This window comes from Dioscorea cayenensis, chromosome 8 (genome assembly GCF_009730915.1).
Source record: "Dioscorea cayenensis subsp. rotundata cultivar TDr96_F1 chromosome 8, TDr96_F1_v2_PseudoChromosome.rev07_lg8_w22 25.fasta, whole genome shotgun sequence".
Classification (NCBI taxonomy): domain Eukaryota; kingdom Viridiplantae; phylum Streptophyta; class Magnoliopsida; order Dioscoreales; family Dioscoreaceae; genus Dioscorea; species Dioscorea cayenensis.
The window spans coordinates 1833617-1854460 of NC_052478.1; the positions used below are offsets into that span (position 1 = coordinate 1833617).

General features: G+C 37.3%; 5 protein-coding genes across 6 annotated transcripts; 2 read left to right on the top strand and 3 right to left on the bottom strand.

The window, feature by feature from the left end:
• Nucleotides 1-120: 120 nt before the first annotated feature.
• LOC120267771 (mitochondrial arginine transporter BAC1) lies at nt 121-3514 on the bottom strand. Its single transcript, XM_039275450.1, has 9 exons — nt 3370-3514; nt 2920-3009; nt 1588-1682; nt 1355-1466; nt 1162-1260; nt 880-1080; nt 705-803; nt 489-629; nt 121-401 (listed from the first exon to the last, which is right to left on the bottom strand). The coding sequence occupies exons 1-8, from the start codon at nt 3460-3462 to the stop codon at nt 495-497; spliced, it is 924 nt and encodes a 307-aa protein (XP_039131384.1). The 5' UTR covers nt 3463-3514; the 3' UTR covers nt 121-401; nt 489-494.
• Nucleotides 3515-4189: 675 nt separating this feature from the next.
• Nucleotides 4190-6487, bottom strand: LOC120267769 (phosphatidylglycerophosphate phosphatase 1, chloroplastic). The gene is made up of 5 exons (XM_039275448.1): nt 6018-6487; nt 5852-5932; nt 5057-5130; nt 4875-4982; nt 4190-4362 (listed from the first exon to the last, which is right to left on the bottom strand). Exons 1-5 carry the CDS (start codon nt 6439-6441, stop codon nt 4249-4251), a joined length of 801 nt encoding a protein of 266 aa, XP_039131382.1. The 5' UTR covers nt 6442-6487; the 3' UTR covers nt 4190-4248.
• An 896-nt stretch (nt 6488-7383) lies between these two features.
• LOC120267768 (probable sodium/metabolite cotransporter BASS1, chloroplastic) lies at nt 7384-9899 on the top strand. The gene is made up of 8 exons (XM_039275447.1): nt 7384-7768; nt 7834-7922; nt 8577-8670; nt 8755-8788; nt 8862-8916; nt 9005-9088; nt 9169-9456; nt 9569-9899. The coding sequence occupies exons 1-8, from the start codon at nt 7399-7401 to the stop codon at nt 9728-9730; spliced, it is 1176 nt and encodes a 391-aa protein (XP_039131381.1). The 5' UTR covers nt 7384-7398; the 3' UTR covers nt 9731-9899.
• Nucleotides 9900-10899: 1000 nt separating this feature from the next.
• Nucleotides 10900-13428, top strand: LOC120267766 (probable sodium/metabolite cotransporter BASS1, chloroplastic). Its single transcript, XM_039275446.1, is given in 9 exon segments — nt 10900-11288; nt 11352-11440; nt 12092-12185; nt 12270-12303; nt 12379-12433; nt 12527-12586; nt 12588-12611; nt 12693-12980; nt 13094-13428. Coding segments are annotated over 9 exon segments (1176 nt in total). The 5' UTR covers nt 10900-10918; the 3' UTR covers nt 13256-13428.
• Nucleotides 13429-14190: 762 nt separating this feature from the next.
• Nucleotides 14191-19856, bottom strand: LOC120267954 (putative E3 ubiquitin-protein ligase RING1a). Of its 2 annotated transcripts, none has more exons than XM_039275634.1 (10): nt 19493-19856; nt 19357-19411; nt 17206-17264; nt 16263-16344; nt 16057-16177; nt 15906-15947; nt 15255-15812; nt 15056-15163; nt 14748-14948; nt 14191-14635 (listed from the first exon to the last, which is right to left on the bottom strand). In XM_039275634.1, exons 1-10 carry the CDS (start codon nt 19629-19631, stop codon nt 14591-14593), a joined length of 1410 nt encoding a protein of 469 aa, XP_039131568.1. In that variant the 5' UTR covers nt 19632-19856; the 3' UTR covers nt 14191-14590. The 2 variants fall into 2 exon arrangements, with proteins under 2 accessions (XP_039131568.1, XP_039131567.1); XM_039275633.1 differs by having other exon boundaries at nt 17206-17267.
• Nucleotides 19857-20844: the final 988 nt, after the last annotated feature.

Here is a 20844-nt window from a genome sequence, read left to right on the forward strand (position 1 = left end):
GTATATAATATAGTATGAATTTCAATCTATCATACTCATACGAATAGTAAAACTTTTAAACAATTGATTAAACAATAATATATTTTTCAGAGAGGCAAGCAGCACAAACATCAAAAAATATAAAGAAAGAAGTGCGTGAATAAACCGCTGTTCTAATATCACACTCACGCTAACAAAATAACAGTACTACACATGAATTTGTAAAAGAATTCATGGAGCTATCAAGTGTTCTCTAAGATCAATCAGATTGGGATAGTGTGATCAGAGATAACAATTAAAAGACCACCTCTCCCCAAATCACAAAAAATTTCTTCATTGTATCCGCAGTGCAATGAAGAAGAATTCAAGGCCTTTTCAGACAAATGATGAAGAAGAAGAAGAACAGAGGTTGTTGCAGCATCCTGCAATGGGCAAAATTATTCAACTCAGGAGAAAAATAAACAATGAACTTTATAGAGAAAGTTAGCTCAGTTTGATGACAAATCGACCTCGCATCAATGACGCTGAACTCCGAGAAGCTTAGCAGTGAGCTCCCAGGTGACCATTGCAGTTGCATTAGCAGGAAATGCTCTTGCAAGAGTAGGACCAAGGCCGGCGTAAAGCCCTCGAAAACCGACTCTCCTGTATATCTAAGAAATGCAATCCATTATCCTTCTGCATGCAATGCAAACATATAAAAATCAGCAACTAAAATGTCTACATACTGATTTCAGAGTTTGGAAAGGATTCCGACTGGAATTTGTGTCAGGTGAGGTCTGAATGATAGTTTTTGCGACATCCAATGGCAGAACAGCTAACCAGAACTGTTAGAGTTGATATGAGAATTTTGGATATTGTTCCGATGGATTCTCAGGAACTCGGAGTTTGGTGTATACTTACAGACATCCCGGCAAGACCACCACTAATAATGTCGACACCTGCTTCAATCAACAGCTTTGGTTTTTGTCCTAAGGTAGATGAACTAGAGTCTAACCGTTTGCGCATGTGATATCGACTTAACTCATAAATGGTGAAAAATGTTGCATTCCCAGTTGATTCTCTCAACAAAGTTGTATAACCACCACGAAATATACCTTTAAGCTGAAATAAGGGGAAAACAATTGGCTCATTCAACGATAATAATGGGTTTGAGTTGAGGTTTGGAAAGAAAAAGCAGCCTACCCCTTCACTCCGTATGGTTTGAAGAGCACAATCTAGAGGGCTGGAATATCTGGCATACTTGGAAACTGATGACTCTGTTCCCTGAACTTGCATTCTGCACTGGAAAGATCCCCGAATCACACATCAGATAGAGGGGCAAAAGCATCACTTAAACAAAACAATGATACGAAGAAAAGTCTTGCCAACTTCACACCTTCACTAGTTCTGCTGGGCAGAGTATCATGCTAATTATAGCTCCGCCATAAGCAGCAGAGGGAATTATTACTTGAAGCTGTGGCTGACTGCTTTGAGTTTCTCCCTGCAAACATAGAATAAGAATTTAATCTAAGAGCTAAAATGTTGGTCAAAATTAAATTTTCATGGATTTGCAAGACACGAAAGGAAATCACATATTGATTCATTGTTTTGGAAAGGAACCTGTAGAGCATTTTTTTCGTCTGGGAATAGAGGCCAAACAAAAGGGAGCTCTCAAACGCCATCCCAATAAAAGATGAAGTTGCACCTCTATAGAGTCCTCTAGCCTGTCCAAATAGAAGAACTAAAGGTAAACTTGAATTCAGCAATTGGTGTAGAAAGCAAAACTAAGAGTAAAATTATTTTATCAAACACTTGTATTGTAATCACGGAATTCTAATTGATACGTTGCTTTCCATGAGCATAGATTAAATTTGGAATAAACACCTCGCTTTGCTCATATGGCAATAGTGCTTATAAATATATGTGGCTCACTCATAAGTGCTCAGGTCCTCAAACATCAGACATCATTCAGTTGAGACAGCATTGATGTTTTCCTGTAGAATGCAAAATGGACCTAAGTCTACATTGGGTAAAAATCCTCAAAGGATCAACTGATAGTTGTCAAGGGATTCATCAAGATCTTTGCTGTGGGTTTACTTAACATATTTTTATTCATTCCCTATTAAATGTCTCTAGTATACTCAAATTCATCTTTCTTCTACATTGTTGTCAGAATTTATTTTTTCATTTTATACTATAATATTCATACAAGCTGTAAGTTTTGAGATGAAAGAGTTTCCATGCTAGAAGCATCCACCGTTTTCCTACGTAATCACCAACATTTGCCAGAGTTTCAATCTTTTAACTCAATACCAACATTTTCATCATCAAATGGAAAAGCACTGATATAAGCACACACAATGCTTAGCTTTGGCATGGAACATAATGTAGAGACAACTAAGGTTAATACTTATTCTTCCCTTGAACAAACATTAACTACTTCAGTGCAAAGATGAAACCTATTTCACCCTCAACACTTCATGAAATTTATTAGAGTGGAAATAAGATTAAAGCTCAGTGGTTCCATTTCAGTTTTATCTAGATTAGGATTACCACATCACACTCAATTATACACCCTCTCTCAAACCGCTTAAAGTTGGAATACAAACACACAATGAAACAAGAACTATAGCCATCATGTTGAAATAACGAATAGGGACTATAATACAGGTGTTCTTTTTACCCAAATTGCTGAACAGAAAATAGCCTAACTAACACAATTGATAAATTTTCCTGTGACACTATATATCATTCTGATAGGCTTAAACAAAGTCTCGACTTGAAAGAAATCTTTCTGAGTAGTTATTTAGATTCTCATTGGCATGTATAACAACAGTAGCTTAGAATGTCAACATGGGGCACTTTCATACAAGAATCAAATTGTCTAAACGATCACAACAAAGGTAAAACAAAGAAATCTTGAAACCCGATGTCCAACAAAAGCAGTGCAGAGAAACATACCCCCTCAGTCCTCAATATCCGACTAGTGCACTGCCAAGCATTCTTGTACTCCTTTACTTGTGTCTTAGTGTTGTAAGCTTGCAATTTCACCTGTCAATAGAAATTTCCAAGAGATTTCAAAACCAAAATTCTCACTATACTTTCTGACATACAAATTTTCAGCTAAAAATGGGGAATTTTTCATGAAGCATAACTAGAACTATGTTTTCCAATTAATCTTCTTGAAGATTTGGTTATCATGCGAAGCATTGAATAATATAAAAGACCATTAAACTCTTATCACGCGATCACATAACACATTGAACATAAATAAACCACAAATAGAGTCACAGAAACCTCAGCTCCAACCAAAGATTCACATATTTCAAGGAAACTTCAAGGTAGAAGCAAGGTTTGAAAGAGAAAAGAAGTTCCTGTAGATCAGAAGAGAAGACGAACGAAAGGAGCAACCTTGACAGTGTCGAAAGGATGGCCAACGATGACAGTGGCGACCCCGGCGACGAATCCGGCGGCGTAGTCCTTAGCGGCGTCGCCGGCGGCCATCTTGCTTCTCCAATGGAGGAGAAGAAGACTAGGGTTTCTTGATCTTTCGCAGGTTGGCGACGCTCTCAATCGAAGCCGAGTCGTTTAAAAGCGCAACCTTTTTTTGTCTTTTTGTTCTCTTTTCCGGTCCATTTGCTCTGTTTTCAAATCAGAAACAGAGTACTCCGCGCTGCATTTTATTTATTTCACATTACTGGAGTTACTATGAGAAGAATATTATGATTAATAATTTAAAAATAATGAAAATTTTATGATTCAATTTCTTTGCTATTTTAAAAATGCTTTATTTTATTTTATTTTATTTTGGAAGTTTTGGGTATTGCTCATCAAAGACTAATTTTATTTTATTTTTGATATTTGGTTAAGATTTAGGATTTTAGGTGATTTTTTCCTTTTATTTATATACATTTTGCTTAGATTTTCATTAAGTACAAAGATATCCAACATTTTGTAAGCTAGTTATTAGTATACTAGATGCAATGATCTTGTGTTCTAGAGATGCAAAAGCCAAAAAAAAAAAAAATTCAATATATAAAGAAAAATATGAACTCAATCTGAAACAATAACATATGATGAACACACTGATAATACTTCACTGTTGTATGATTTTCATGTATCAGAGGAAGCAAAACTGTAAACTTTTACTTGCCCTAAAACTTTTGAGGGGTTCTCTAAACTCCGGCAGCATGAGCAATTCACAGAATAAGTGTGTCGAAATTGTAAAAAGTAAAAAGCTTCTTAGGTGTAGAATCATTGATCTGCTCTAAATGTCAAAAGAGCTTCTTCTTACAAGGATGGTGGTTTCACACATTGTTTGATTTCTGAGAGTAAATTGTGCCTCAATGGTTTCAGTCCTTGCTGACTCCAGCGATTGACAAGAAGATTTTCCAATTTCCTGACCTGAAAGAAAGCATTATAACGGAAGTAATGCATTATTTCAGCAAATGAAAGAAAGTTTCAAGTTTAAATTTTGTTCGAACAAACTAATTTACACAATCATGTAAAAGGGCGGCGTTTTATTCACATGATTGGCATTTCAGAAAATATTAATTGAATACTCCCATATAAAAATATCTAATCTACATGAAAGATGCTGGGTATTGAATGATCAATTGTACCCATAAGATGCCAATTGGCAGGCCAACATGTGTTTTTCATCAAAAACAATTTAGATAAAACCTTGTGATTCATGTAGTCACTTTTTAGTCAGCCATGTGATTCACATTCAGAGTTCAATGCAGTAGGGTGATAATGCCAATCAGCTCATTAACATGGCTTGAAAAAAGTTGGGCGCTAATTATAATAAATGAATTCATTCTCCAAAATCAGATTACATCAATCAACCAATTGAAATTCATAGTTCAAACAGTTAGATATTAATGAGAAGAAATTAGAGAGGCAAGAAGTCATACCTCCTTGACAATGAAAGTCTCCCCAGAAAGAGTTAATGGCTCGGTACAGATAGTTAAAAAACCATTTATATTTCCATAAACCACATCAGTGAAATGCCGATCACCAACCTGTTACAATAAGCATAAGCAATAATGGCATAGCTGCAATGAAGTTGGAGTTAGCCTACATTTGTTGATCTTACCATAACAAGAAGCGAGGCAGAGCAACCAAAATACTTCTCTATGTCTTCAGCTGTGCCAGATGGTTTTTTCACCTCTGCAAAGAATATATATGTATTTTTTTTAAGAAAGTTTCAAAATGAGAATTTTTTAATGGCATTTTCTTTTAATACAAATATGATAAGGCCTCATATAAACATAAGCAATCATACCAAAATTTGATCCTTGAACTATTCAACAGAACAAGATATTCCATCTAGCATTAGCATTGCACTGAAAAGTATGAGCTTGGATCATCGAGAACCATATTAAAGGTAGCCCTCCAGCAACATCTTTAACACATAAGCACACTGACCTTCATGCATCTCAAGATTATGAATAGTGATGAAGCTTCAACTATCAATATATTTTAAAACGAAATTGGCCAAAAGGCTTACATAAAAATAATGGGCCTCATACTATCATGTGCTAAAAACAAAATCATCACATATAAACATCAAGTTGTGATAACAGAACTATGATGTGTATAGGTATTCCCTAACTAGAAGCCCATAAATCCAAAACAAAACACTATTTATTCATTCAATAGCCAAGTTTCTCCACAAAATCACCATCATCTAAGAATTATCCTTGGAAGTTTGCTTATAGCTTTATTTGTCAAAGCGCAAGCTATCAAGACTGTTGTTCGCTTAACAATAAAATGCAAGTTTTTGCATATAATTCACCAACAATCCAACATAATAAAGCAATCTGAATTGAAACAAGGAATATGTTGGAAAACAGAGGATCCAACAAATCAAGCAAGAAGATTAGATTACCATGCCTTATGACATGAATCCCTTCAATGGCATCTTCCAGAGCCCTAGCTTCCAAACCATCCGGATCATACTGGCGTAAACCTGGGGAAAAAAATCCACACGCCACTCAAAATCAAACCAAACAAATTAGCAAGTACAAAAGGGGGCTCAAAGATGAGAACTTAACCGGCGGAATTGCTAAAAACCGCGATTTTTCCAGGAAAGGAAGCACGGCATTGTTGGAAGGAATGGGAAAGAGAGGGCCACAGAGAGAGGGAATAAGGGGCGGTGATGGTGTTATCCTTGTCGAAGACGACGCCACGGAAGCCGAGTCTCTCGAGCTCAGCCCAGTCAATCCAGCGGATATCGGGGACGGAGATGTGGGGAAGGGCAAGGTGGGGGTGCTTGGCGGCGACGCCGGCGAAGAGGGAGATGCCCGCAGGGTTAAAGCGTTGGCTGAGGGAGCGGCTCCACGTCGACTGGCCCATGGTGGTGGTGATCTTCGCTTGCTTCTCCGATGGGCTACTGGTGCTGAAGAGCCGATGTGCTGAAGCGCAGTGGAAGGAGAGATGGGAGCGAGCAATGGAAGAGGGGAGCGAGATTCGCGACATTGCTGGGCTTCGCGTTCGTTCTAACCTTCTTTTTTTGGGAGCATTTTTGTAGATAAACCCCTGCAAAGTTCATGATTGTGAAATTTTAACATGCACACCCTTATTCATTGGAAACCCGGAAAAGTGTATAATTGTGATATAGTATACATTTATATATAGACAGCCTTGATTGGCAGGGAAATGGCAGTGGACATTGGATGCTTTTAAAGGTTCAATTTCTATGATAAACCCTTACAAGAATCCATATGTTTTTTTTGTTATAATGAAAACCTATAATATAAACAACTGTGGTGCAGAAAAAAAAATAAAAATAAAATAATGCATGATACAAAGTACAAAATAAGAGGGGCAAAAACCCACCAAAAGCGATTAGATAATTTGCAGATGGGAGGAGAAGGGTGAGCCAAGCAAAATCAAATTTGTAAAAAATAATCATTTGTTTATGATATCTCTATTAAACTGAAAAAAAAAATTATTGACTCATCAGAGTTTTAACACTTTCAGAGAACTCTTTTGTCTTTAGGAAGAAATGCGAATATATTTTAAATTCTTTTTAATCACTCTCATAAAGTTTTTTAATTTTAATCATTTTAAGTCTTAGGTTTCTAAACTACTATAAAAAACAGTAATAACATATATATTATTATAAAAAAATCTATAAAAATATAGCATCACCTTTCTTATAGTAGTGTTTAGTAATATACACATATATTCATTGGAAATTTTAAAAAATAAAATAAAATACCACAACAAAAAGTCAAAACAATAACAATGATAATATGAACATAATGTGAAAAAAAGGAAAAAGCAGATATTTAAGAAAAAAATTTACAAGAGTTAATAGGCCAATTTTTAAAAGTAGGGACTAAAAAATAATTTAAATAATTTATTGATTTTCATATGAACCCCGGGTAAAAAAAAAAGTCAAATAATTACCTAAGAGCGAAGAGCGAAACCATGGCCTCTCTCCTCCGAGCTCCACATCCTTCTCCACTGCCCAGAGCCAGACTCCATGCTTCCCGATCTCCGATCGTCAACTCTCCCCTTCTCCATTCCATCTCCTCTTCCACCCCAACCGGGAAAATCAGCACCAGTAGACGGACGTTGCTTGTTCCTCTCCATGCTAGCACCAATCCCTCACCTCCAAGCAGTAGCAACGGCGGCAGCATGGACGTCCGCCGGATTATTATCCGCGCCGGCAAGATCCTCTCCCTGGCTTTCCCACTGTGGATCTCGTTAGCGTGTTTCCTTGGCCTCTGTAAGCCCTCGTTGTTCCTTTGGGTGCATCGCGATTGGCAGATCCTTGGCCTCACTCTCACCATGCTTGGTATTCCCCCCTTCATCGATAGCTTCGTGAATGAGATATTGGTCGTTGATTGTGATTTCGTGTAGGTATGAGCATGACCTTGACGCTTGATGATCTCAAAGGTGCGCTTTTGATGCCAAAGGAGATCGCCGCTGGCTTCATCCTCCAGTACACGGTTCCCTCTGTCCTTTATTAATTGAATGAGCTGTGAATTTTTAACTAGAATGTTATAGTTGAGCACTATTGATTAGTACATTTCAGCAAAATTTCTTGGTAAAAGCTTCTTCTTTTCTTGTTTACTAATTCTCGTGTGTGTGTTTTCTACTATTTTTTTGATTCAGTGTTTCTGTTTGTGCATATTGGGTTTAATCTTTTGGCATCTGTAAAACAGTGAGAATTGAAGATACTGGGATGTGCTAGTGGAATAGCAATGCTAAATTCTGTGGAAATATGTTTCATTGAATTTCTGTGGTGATTTGTTTTGCTTGCTTGTGAACGTTTGATTTCTTTCATGGTTTTGTCTTGATTTAGTGCTTTTATTGTGGCGTGTAAATTATTCTTTCAACTTTTTTTCCTTGATACTTTAATGCCTATTCATTTTAGCCCGGGAAGTAAGAAGGATAGGATAACCCCTTCTTTTCTGTGTGTTCTTGAATTGATAGCTTCTAGTTTCTATTACACAGAGTCATACTGTAACATTTTAACCGAGAGATCTTGTTTATAATGTTATTGGCTTTTGAGGTTTTCATCTTCTACATTCTGGTAAGAAGAATTTAGTTTAGAATTTGTTGCCATTGATGACTGAAACTGAGTAATTCATTATTTGCAGATAATGCCACTGTTAGGATTCTTTGTGAGCAAGATGTTAAAGTTGCCAGCACATTATGCCGCTGGTTTGATTTTGCTTGGATGCTGCCCCGGAGGTCTCTAAGTTGAAACTCTTGTTAATTAGTTTTGCAAATATAGCTTCTAAAGCCTAAGCTAAGCATTCCGTGTTGTTTCTGCAGGCACTACTAGTAATATTGTCACATATCTTGCTCGGTAACTAACCGGACCATATTTGCATTCCTGAATTACATGAGGTCATGGATTTCTAACTCTACAATAATCACAGGGGAAATGTCGCCTTATCAGTACTGATGACAGCTGCAAGTACCTTTGCTGCTGTGGTATTGAAATTTCTGATTTGTCATTGTGCATTCTATTCCAGTCCCTTGCTTTGATTGCTCCCTCTTACTATTTCTCTGTTGGTTGTAGATAATGACACCATTTCTGACCTCCAAACTTGCCAGGCAGTTTGTTGCTGTGGATCCAACCGGCCTTTTTACATCAACAGTGCAGGTGTGTGATCATTTTCATTTTGTTTTTGCTCATTCTGCTCTCCTCCCACCATTTGTAGTGATAGGATCTTCTTGGTTTAGGTGGTTCTTGCTCCTGTTATATTTGGTGCTATTTTGAACCAGTATTGCAACAACTTGGTTAAGTTTGTTTCTCCTGTAATGCCATTCATTGCTGTAGTGACTGCAAGCATTCTGTGTGGTAGTGCTATAGCTCAGAGCGCCTCGGTGATTCTTACATCAGGTTTGCAAGTGGTGTTTTCTGTCTGCATGCTTCATGGCTCTGGCTTTTTCTTTGGCTACCTGTTTTCAAGGATGATGGGTATCGATGTGTCTTCTTCCCGCACAATATCCATCCAGGTTGGCATGCAGGTAAGTAAGATCATTCCATTTTAGTTCAGGACTATGGAGTTACAATCTCTGGATGTGATTGTAAATAACTTTTTTTCGGATTTTCCTCATCTTTGGTATGTTTTATATGCAGAATTCAGTGCTTGGATTAGTGCTTGCAAATCAACATTTCAGGAATCCTCTCACTGTGGTACCATGTGCCGTTGCCAGTTTCATTCACTTAGTTTATGGCAGTTTGTTAGCAGTTATTTGGCGGGGAATGGCACCAAAAATTGAAAGGAATGAAGAGGACTGATGTTTCAAATGATGAGAGTTTTCAGATGAAACAAGTTCTTTCACATTGTTTTTATAGTCAATGGATTTGTGTATAGACTTATGAGTGAACAAGTAAATTTGTTTCAAGTACATTTCATGAAAACCATATCACTAATGAGAATTGTGCTGTCTTTGCACTAGTTTCATTGGAATCCAAATTCATCACAATATTTTAATGTGAGGTTTCTACTAGCCCCCCTAGAAAATTTGGGAAATTACATTCCCGGTGCCATGGTTTTCCAAATATTACTCTTTTAATTTTACTCTGCATAAGACAATTTGAGCTGTTTCAATTTGGGCCTAAAATGATATTTTTACCTCTTTGTTTATATAAATATTACTAATGTTCAATATATTTATAAAATATCAGAATACGTGTACTAAGAGTTATAATAGAAAAAAAATATATACCATAGATTATAATAATAGATGTTGGAGCACTTTTCTTTGTATGCAGTACCAGGTAAACAATTTCAATTATCCCTATTTACAATTTCATTTTTTTTTTTGTGTTTATATTTCGGTCATCCAATTTTAAATAATTATAATTTAATTTTTTACTTTTAATTTTTATTATAATTTGAGTTAATTGAATATATATCTTTAATAGTGATCACATGTACATATTACATAACATATTTTTTTCTCTGAGTTGACATATGTCATATGATCGTAATTAACAATGTATATTCATACGACTAAATTGTAACAAAAATTACAAATAAAAGATCAATTTGTAATTTTTTAAAATTGAGTGACTAAAATAATAGAGGCCAATTTAAATTGTTTCGCTAATAACATGCATATATATATATATATATATTCACTGAAAATTTTAAAGAAAAAAATAAATAAAAATACCAAAAAAAAAAAATTGAACATAATCTGAAAAAGCATATATTTAAGAAAAAAAATAAAAGAATTGATAGGACAATTTTTAAAAGTAGGGACTAAAATATAAATTACATAATTTTTTTTTAAAGTACGATGAGCGTCTAATCAAGGGGCAGGCACGTGGGGAGACACACTTAATACCCACAATACTCAAGACGAAAGCCCTTCGTAAGGGATTCGGTGTCAATTGACCTAAGGCCGTTAGCACATAATTTATTGATTTTCATATAAACCCCGGTTAAAAAATGTCAAATAGTCACCGAAGAGCGAGACCATGGCTGCTCTTCTCCGAGCTCCACATCCTTCTCCACTGCCCAGAGCCAGACTCCATGCTTCCCGATCTCCGATCATCAACTCCCCCCTTCTCCATTCCATCTCCTCTTCCACCCCAACCCGAAAAATCAGCACCAGTAGACGGACGTTGCTTGTTCCTCTCCATGCTAGCACCAATCCCTCACCTCTAAGCAGTAGCAATGGCGGAAGCATGGACGTCCGCAACGTTATTGTTCGCGCTGGAGAGATCCTCTCCCTGGGGTTCCCATTGTGGGTGGCGTTAGCGTGCTTCCTTGGCCTCTGTAAGCCCTCATCGTTCCTTTGGGTGCATCGCGATTGGCAGATCCTTGGAATCACTCTCACCATGCTTGGTATTCTCCTTCATCGATAGCTTCGTGAGTGAGATATTGGTCGTTGATTGTGATTTTGTGTAGGTATGGGCATGACCTTGACGCTTGATGATCTCAAAGGTGCGCTTTTGATGCCAAAGGAGATCGCCGCTGGCTTCATCCTCCAGTACACGGTTCCCTCTGTCCTTTATTAATTGAATCAACTGTGAATTTTTAACTAGAATGTTATAGTTGAGCACTATTGATTAGTACATTTCAGCAAAATTTCTTGGTAAAAGCTTCTTCTTTTCTTGTTTACTAATTCTCGTGTGTGTGTTTTCTACTATTGTCTTGATTTAATGTTTCTGTTTGTGCATGTTGGCTTTAATCTTTTGGCGTCTGTAAAACAGTGAGAATTGAAGATACTGGGATGTGCTAGTGGAATAGCAATGCTAAATTCTGTGAAAATTATGTTTCATTGAATTTCTTTGGTGATATGTTTTGCTTGCTTGTGAACGTTTGATTTCTTTCATGGTGGTGTCTTGATTTAGTGCTTTTATTGTGCCGTATAAATTTGTCTTTCAACTTCTTTTCCTTGATACTTCAATGCTTTTTCATTTTAGCCCGGGAAGTAAGAAGGATACTTCCTTCTTTTCTGTGTTTTCTTGAATAGATAACTTCTAATTTCTATTATACAGAGTCATATTGTAACGTTTTAACCTAAAAGATCTTGTTTATAATGTTATTGGTGGTTGAGGTTTTCGTCTCCTACATTCTGGTAAGAAGAATTCAGTTTAGAATTTGTTGCCATTGATGACTGAAACTGAGTAATTTATTGTTTGCAGATAATGCCACTATCGGGATACTTCGTGAGCAAGATGTTAAAGTTGCCGGCACATTATGCCGCTGGTTTGATTTTACTTGGCTGCTGCCCTGGAGGTCTCTAAGTTGAAACTCTTGTTAATTAGTTTTGCAACTATAACTTCTAAAGCTTTAGCTAAGCATGCCGTGTTGTTTCTGCAGGCACTGCTAGTAATATTGTCACATATCTTGCACGGTAACCAACTGCACCATATTTGTTGTATTCCTGAATTACATGAGGTCATTGATTTCTACTCTACAATAATCGCAGGGGAAACGTAGCTTTATCAGTACTGATGACAGCTGCAAGTACCTTTGCCGCTGTGGTATTGATGCTTCTGTTTTGTCATTGGGCATTCTATTGTAGTTGAGTCTTTTGCTTTGATTTCTCCCTCTTACTATTTCTTTGTTGGTTGTAGATAATGACACCATTTCTGACCTCCAAACTTGCCGGGCAATTTGTTACAGTGGATCCAATTTGGCCTTTTTACATCAACAGTGCAGGTGTGCGAATCATATTCATTTTGTGTTTGCTCGTTCTGCTCTCCTCCCACCATTTGAAGTGATCGGATCTTATTGGTTTAGGTGGTTCTTGCTCCTGTTATATTTGGTGCTATTTTGAACCAGTATTGCAACAACTTGGTTGAGTTTGTTTCTCCTGTAATGCCATTCATTGCTGTAGTGACCGTAGCCATTCTGTGTGGTGGTGCTATAGCTCAGAGTGCCTCGGTGATTCTTACGTCAGGTTTGCAAGTGGTGTTTTCTGTCTGCTTGCTTCATGGCTTAGGCTTTTTCTTTGGCTATCTGTTTTCAAGGATGATGGGTATTGATGTGTCTTCTTCCCGCACAATATCTATCGAGGTTGGCATGCAGGTCAGTAAGATCATTTGAATTTTAGTTCAGGACTATGGTGTTACAATCTCTGGCTTTGATTGTAAATAATTTTTTTCGGTTTTTCCTCATCTTTGATATGCTTTATAATGCAGAATTCAGTGCTTGGATTAGTGCTTGCAAATCAACATTTTGGGAATCCTCTCACTGCAGTTCCATGTGCCGTTGCCAGTGTCGTCCACTCAGCTTATGGCAGTTTGTTAGCAGGAATTTGGCGGGGAATGCCACCAAAAATTGAGAGGAATGAAGAGGACTGATGCTTCAAATGATGAGAGTTTTCATATAAATCAAGTTCTTTCAGATTGTTTTTATAGTCAATGGATTTGTTTCTAGGCTTATGACTGAACAAGAGAATTTGTTTTAAGTACGTTTCATGAAAACCATATCGCTAAATAAGAATGGTGTTGTCTTTGCACCAGTTTCAATGGAATTTAAGTTCATCACAATATTATAATGTGAGGTTTTTACTTGTCCCCCCTTGAAAATTGGGAAATTACATGCCCTGTGCCTTGGGTTTCCAAATATTACTCTCTTAAATCTATTCTGCATGTCACCCAAAGGCAATTTTTGCTGTTTCAATTTGGGGGTTAAAATGATATATATATATTTGACTAATAGATGACCAGGATGATTTACGGACTTTTTAAAAAAATCTCCTCCTTTGTAACCCTCAGTGTCCCAACAGTATAGAAATAGTAATGTTGGGAAGGATTCGAACTATTGCTCTCCTCTTAACACTCTTGTGTCGTTAAATAACCCAATAGTTGACTACAATTATATTTTTACTTTTTTGTTTATATAAATATCACTAATATTCAATATATTTAAAAGTTAAAACGTCAAAAACGATCCCATGATGACGGATAAAATAAAATTAAAAAAAGTTAATGTAATAATTAAAAAATCAGAGGTTGGCGGCGAGTGACTTCGTTATTCTTGAAGAAGGTGGCGGGTAAAAAACTCAATAAAAATTAACAATTTTCTTCTACAAGAGAAATCGCTGGTCATAATTGCATCCATATGGCAAACCACAGTGCAAAAGTAACTCATTAGCGATTGAAAGTGTTGACTGAAAATTCACCATTAAAATGTAAACCAAAAAAGGGATGACCAATGATTCAAAATTTTGGGAAGAAAAATTACCTTCAAATGAGAGAAAGAGAGAGAGAGAGAAGTGGACAAATTGATAGCATTTGATGAAATGTCCAGACTCAATTCAGAATACTAGTATATGTCAAAAGACAGGTCAGGGCCACAGTCAATTTAGATTATCATGCAAAACATCAACTAATCACAAGAGAAACACAGTGCAGCATACTTCACCCTTGAATCTTCTTCATATTGAGAAGAAAATTGGCAGCATACTTCACACTTGAATCTTCAAGTCATTCCCTAATGCATCTTTTCTACCAATTACATCTTAATGACTGTTTCACAACTAATGTGCACATAATGATGTCAGGGACTGAAACCACTTGAACTTCCGACCTTCTATTCATATGTATACAATTTTCGTATATACATATTTCCTGAACATAAACTGCAGATTGCTGTTAAATGTTGTTTTCTCAAGGAAGGGAAATGAAGAGAATTCATGCAGTTGGTTGGTTTGGCAACTTCAATCTGTAAACCAGTACCTGCAGAAAATGCACCACAGAAGAATCATCCTTGTAAAGTGTTGAATACCGGTAAAGGAGTTGAATACTGGTGGGAAGTTTGAGAAGCATTATGTTGATTGGGAGGGCTTACCAGATCACCTTGCTGGAAACTGAAAGAAGCATGCAACCCAGCAAGAGATTCATCTGCTGATAATATTTGATTGTCTTCTGAAGGATTGGACTGCAGTTTATCTTCAAAATTTGATGAATTTATACCAGATGCACAATCATGAGGCTTTTTTATGAAAATGTCAACTTGTTCTGCCTGCACTGATAATTGAAGAGCGATGAACTGCATAAAAGTTCATGAGTAACAAAATTCAGAATTAGCATTTCCCTTGGTTTTGAGAATTTAAAAAGATTATTCAATATCCAAAGTAAGTGTAACCAGTGACTGACTTGACTAAGGTGTCTAACAGACAAGGTGGGTCTGCAGCAAAGGTAAGGTTGTTCCAGCTGAGGCCCAAGGGTTTCATCCAAAGGAAGCAGGGTCACATGCAAATCAAACTGAAAAAGAAATGGTAGACTAAGCTTAGTAACCCATCATTATAAGCCAGGCTAGTAAAAAAAATTAAAAATTTCCTACTAATGAGCATACCTCGGCATCTTTTTCATCTAAATTGCGAAGGAACTCCACCATCTTACTCATTCGCCCACCTTTGATAAACCGACCAGTGGACCCGCTTGCATTGCCATGTCGTGTTTGGCTCCGTGCACCATTCTTGCCCCATGCAAGCATTTCCCCATTCCCTGCTATCAATGGTGATGTGCCCATTGTTTCCCTGCTCACTTCTAGATCATCATTTTCCTCTGAGCCAATATCAGCATTGGCTGATGTTCTCGCTGGTGAAGACCGAGGTCCACTCCATCTCTTGCATCTCTTAGGCCTCACATCTGGAGAGCGCTCATCAGCAGATGATGAATCTTTGCAACCATCATTACCATTCACATCTTCCTCCTCCTCATCATCAGAACATACTAGTGAAGTGTCACGCCCACCAGTTCTACTTCTGCCACGCAAATAATTGCTTTGCCCATGAGCATTCCGGTAATTTGATCTTCTTACAAAAGCTACAGCAGTGGCTTTAGCTGTAGAACGTTTCCGCCCAAGTGCTTCCGTTTGCCGCCGAAAAGTTTCAGCTATTGATGCTTGAATCTTGACAAAGAAATCATCAAATGTGAGAAAGGCTCATGCTTTCCATGATAGAGAGTCACTTTTATTGAGCACATACAGCAATGTTTATGTTACCTTCTTATTGCGAGTCTTTTCCTCATCATGGAAAGCTAATTCCTACAGGAATATATATTCAGGCCAAGACAATAAAAGAGCAGAAAAAGCAAGCAAAAGCGGAGCAGAAAAAGCAAGAAACAATAAACTTGAAGGCCAATCGCTTGAGTACCTCCTCCTCATACTTATCAATATCTGGGTATAAAGCTGAAATAAGGGAATCATAGTTTGGGTCATCCCTCAAAGAGCGCCGGCTTGCACAATGAGTGCGGCAAGCTGGACACTCATTGTTCCTGCAATGTTTGCAATCAAACCATGCACTCGAAAACTCAGAACCAAAAATGTATTCAAGAAAAAAATAAGTAGGAGATAGCATACCCAAGACGCATAGATTTGTCGATGCATTCCCTGCAAAAGCGATGCAAGCACTCCATAACTGTCCTTGTCTTCCGGATTATCCCTGACAAACGGACAAATGTATGAACAAAAGGATTTTATTTAGGAAGTTAAAAACTTTATGAGAATCTTTGGAGTTATGAAATATGGCTTTGATGGCTCTAAGAGAAGTTGTACTCTACCAATCAGCACTTCTTGTTGGCTCAGATAACACTTACAAAACTATATCTACACATTTTTTAGAAGTTCAAACTATGTCACATCAAATCTCAAGACTGCGGTAAAAGCATGTGCACTGAGTAATGCACAGCACGCCAAGTGTACCATAATTTGGCTTAGGGTGTCTCAAAAAAAGTTTGGCTCTTCCCGAGTAGAAGTCTATACAAGTTCTCTGAACGACAGTATTATTGATAATAATGCAACTGTTTCAGAGTTCATAAAATTTCTAATATTACATTTTACGCTGGTAAACAAAGAATCGTGCTTTTTTAAAATTATTTTTTATAAACTGCTACAGTGAAAAGGAAGATAGAGTGTGGAAATAGATGGGGCTCTGATATTGGAGTAATTTCAGATCAAATAATTTTCTTCCCTGACAAAATGAAACATACCAAAAAATATAACAACATACATATATATATTTGAAAAATGACCTCGCATACTGGAAACTATAATTTTAAGCTAAGACATGAATATTTAAATCATGGCTCTTGCCCCATGTATTTGGGGATGTTTTAATATATTGCTTGGAGACGACAATTTAAGCATGATGTTTGGTGCAAGACCAACAGGAACATTCTGAAAACAATTAATGCTTTTTCAGAAAACAGTCAGGAACATCCAGTTGGTGTGACTGAATGCACATGCGGTAAATTATGAGCACATGCATATACTTATAAATCACATCAAACTAAGAAACTCTTACCTAAGCATATAGGGCATTGCACTTCTTTGCGTATTTCAGATAATTTCACCATTATAAATCTGCTGATTAAGACAAATATCAGTACAATGATCATTTCATTTTGACAACAAGCATGTGGGAGTGGGAGCCTTAAGCAACCCAGGAATGTAAGTGCAAAATAATTTACATATGAAAAATGATCACAATATCAAATTCAACAACCCAAAAATGGAAAGGCTGTACAAAAGAATGCAAAAGTCTATAAGCTCAATCAATAGAAGATGGTTCAACATTCACAAGGCCTGGTGATATAGAAGCGTCCAAAATACCATCATAAGGCTCGGATTAAAATTAACTACTGCAAACAAAAACTAATTAAGCACCTTCTTGGTGTTTTATCACTAATATCAAAGTCAAAACCAAAAGTTCTTGACATGTAATGGGGCACATCAATTTACCCTAACAAAATGAGTCTTTCATATGCTTCAAATGACAGAGGCCTTAATTTGAAAAAACCACCAGGAAGACCCCCATCAGAATAAAAGAATAATATTAGCATTCTCATTTACTCTAGTATGGCCATCTTTCTAAATCCATGCATCGGGATTCTATAATAAAACAGGCAAATGCATCATTCAAGCAAAAAGTAAGAAGCCATGATCTACTACTTCTTGCGTAGGTGGCAAGCTGCTGCCATTTTGTCAGCTAACTCCAGAGAAACATCCAGGATCATGGTTTTTTGTCAGAAAAGCTACCAGATGGATGTGACAATACAACTTTCTACTGCCCTCTAATCTGCGTTATGGATGCCTGGAAGTTTGAGCTCATGATGGAAGGTTTTGTGGATTTCACCACAACTCTGTTCAGGGGATTAGAATGAAATGTTAACATAAAACAACATAGGCATCCTAGAAATATTAAGTAGATAAGGCATTTCTAACTGACGCTTGACAGGAAATATGAGTGAAGCACGATGTATGTTGCAAACAAAGCTTCAAGAAGAAATATTTAAGTGATAAGAAATACAACAACAAACTACTTTGATATAAACATTAGACATTCTGATGGGTATTACATAGATCCTATGTCCCAAATTTTCAGTTGAAAGAATGAATCAATGGATGTATAGAGTCGAGCAATCAACAGAGGACAATAATACAACAAGAATGACCCAACTCCTTCCATTCCCATAAAAAATATAATATATCAAATAATTAACAGTAACAGTAATGGCAAAGCAATAATAAATAGCCTTAGAAGCTTGGGTTCAACCACAGTCACTATTCATCCATCCGCAACAAGCATTACTCTGCGTATTCTTTGATAAAGACAATAAATGGCATGCTACACCATGATCAAATTGATAGTTTTAACTCCAAACAGTACTCAGTTATCACCAAGATAATCTCCCAACCACCCTCAATTAGTTTTAGGCTAGTAAGGTAAGGGCAGACCTTGATCTCGTTGCCTATTTAGTCCACAGGTTCAACACAAGGAAAGAACCTTTCCGTGTGTAGAGAACCAAACTCAACCGAACGAAAAGCATCCATCATGGTGCTGCAACAGAAAAGCCACCAACCAAAAATAACAAAACTCCTCGTTCCATGCGCTATCCAATTTCTCCACAACCAGAACAAGCACAAGCACAAACGACCATCCCACCTCCACTAAATCCATTCTTTTTCACCAATACCATTCGTATCAAACCTCTACCAGCTAGTGTAAGCCACCGCAATTCCCACACAGAAATCACAACTCCATAACTCATCCTCTCTGACAAAGTCGTTCAGCTGCCACGCCAACAAAAATACTCAATCTTTCCTAGCTACACGCAAGAACATCCACCAACTGATCTCATAAACAGTCTAGCATGCATTTTACAATGCTCCCAAAGAAATCAAAGCTCTTATAAAACCCAATTGAACAGTAAAATTACAACTGAAATCTGCTAAAAAAAACACATATAAACACATATGACAAGAGAGCTCCGTTCATCTCCATCGACCTCCAAAAAAGAACGTAACCAGAGGAACAAACACACCTCACATCCCCCATCACAGCAATACCAATCAAGAATCCGCAAGAAACCAAACAGAGACCTCAAACACGCACACAAAGCAGAGAAAGAACGAGAACGAGACAGATATAGAGAAGGGGAAGCAGACGACGTACTCATCATTGCCAGCTTCGCTAGGAGAAGACGCACTGCCATCATCCGCATCGGACTCTGAACCACAACCAAGAAGAAGAGCATCGTATACGATGCGAGCCGGAAAAGCAAGAAAGAGAAGGAGCTAGGGAGACATACCTTCCTTCACCTGCGGAGTCTCGGGGAGCTGATCCACAGGAGGCGGAGCCACCGAGGGGAAGGTCTTCCTCTCCGGTGAGCTGCGGCAGGGGAGGCGGCGTCGGTGGATGAGGAGGGGGAGGGGGGGATGAGGAAGCATCAGGGGCGTCCTGGGGGTGCGGCCGCTTCTGTGCGGGCATTCTGGGAAGAGAAGGGAAGGGTGGTCAAGGGGTGTCTCCGGGGGGAAGGAGGTCGCCGGAGAAGGGTCAGCGGCGGCGAGGGAGGAGCAGTAGGAGGAGAGAGAGAGGAGTTGGTCGCGTGGTCACCGGATTTATCGATCACAAAGAGAAAGAGAGAGAGAGAGAGAGAGAGAAAGAAAGAGGCGAAGGCAATGAGGCACATGCAGAGCCCCAGAAGCCCAAACTGGGCTCCTTTTTATTCTCTCTTTTTTTCATCAATTGGGTCAAGAGAAGTAACCTGGTTTGGTTGGACCAGGTCTGTTTGGTTTGGGCCGCACCCAACATTAGTAAGTTGACTCAGTTCTTTCCTTATCAGAGCCCCCAAATAATACTATTTTTTGTTTTCGTTCTTGACTGCAGATAAAAATATATATATCTATATATATATATATATTTTTAAATTCCAAATTATTCGTTTGAAGTCAGATAAACTCAATTAATTATTTTATGTTTTTATGAAAAAAAATATAATTGTTAGTTAAATAAATTTAAACCTTTGTTAAGTTGAATAATATTAGTGACGACTTACTGAAAAACTTTATTAAAAAAAAAACTCTTATTTGGTGTTTTAAATTCAAAATCATTTGTTTAAACTTGAAATCTATGTTATGTGAATTTTTTTTTGAGAAAGCGATGACACTGGAATCCGGGATGCGACGCTGTGAAATAAAATTTCACCGACCCACATACCCTTACTCGAGAGTAGGGCTATGAGGTTAAACGAACAAATTACGTGAGGGAATCACGCTAATCGACTCAAAAAACCGTTAAGACGTGTTATGTGAATAACGCCAGCAAATTATTTTATATTATTATAAAATAATATAAAAAAATTATTATTGTATGTTAAATAAGTTCCATTAAATAATAAAAACTATTTTCAGTCAATGTACTAATTTAACACAATAAAATGTTTTATGATAAATAATGAAAAAAAATACTAACAATTTTAATAATCTAGACCTTTTTTGTTGAGTTGAATTTTCAAAATGTCTATTTTTTTTTCCTGTTTTTGTCTCATTCATAGTCAAAACACATTACACATAGGAAACAGAGTGAACGCTGAGGAATGGAAACTGGAAAGGTACCACCTTTTAGAAGAAATATGGCGAAAAGGGGATGGTAATGGTGGGG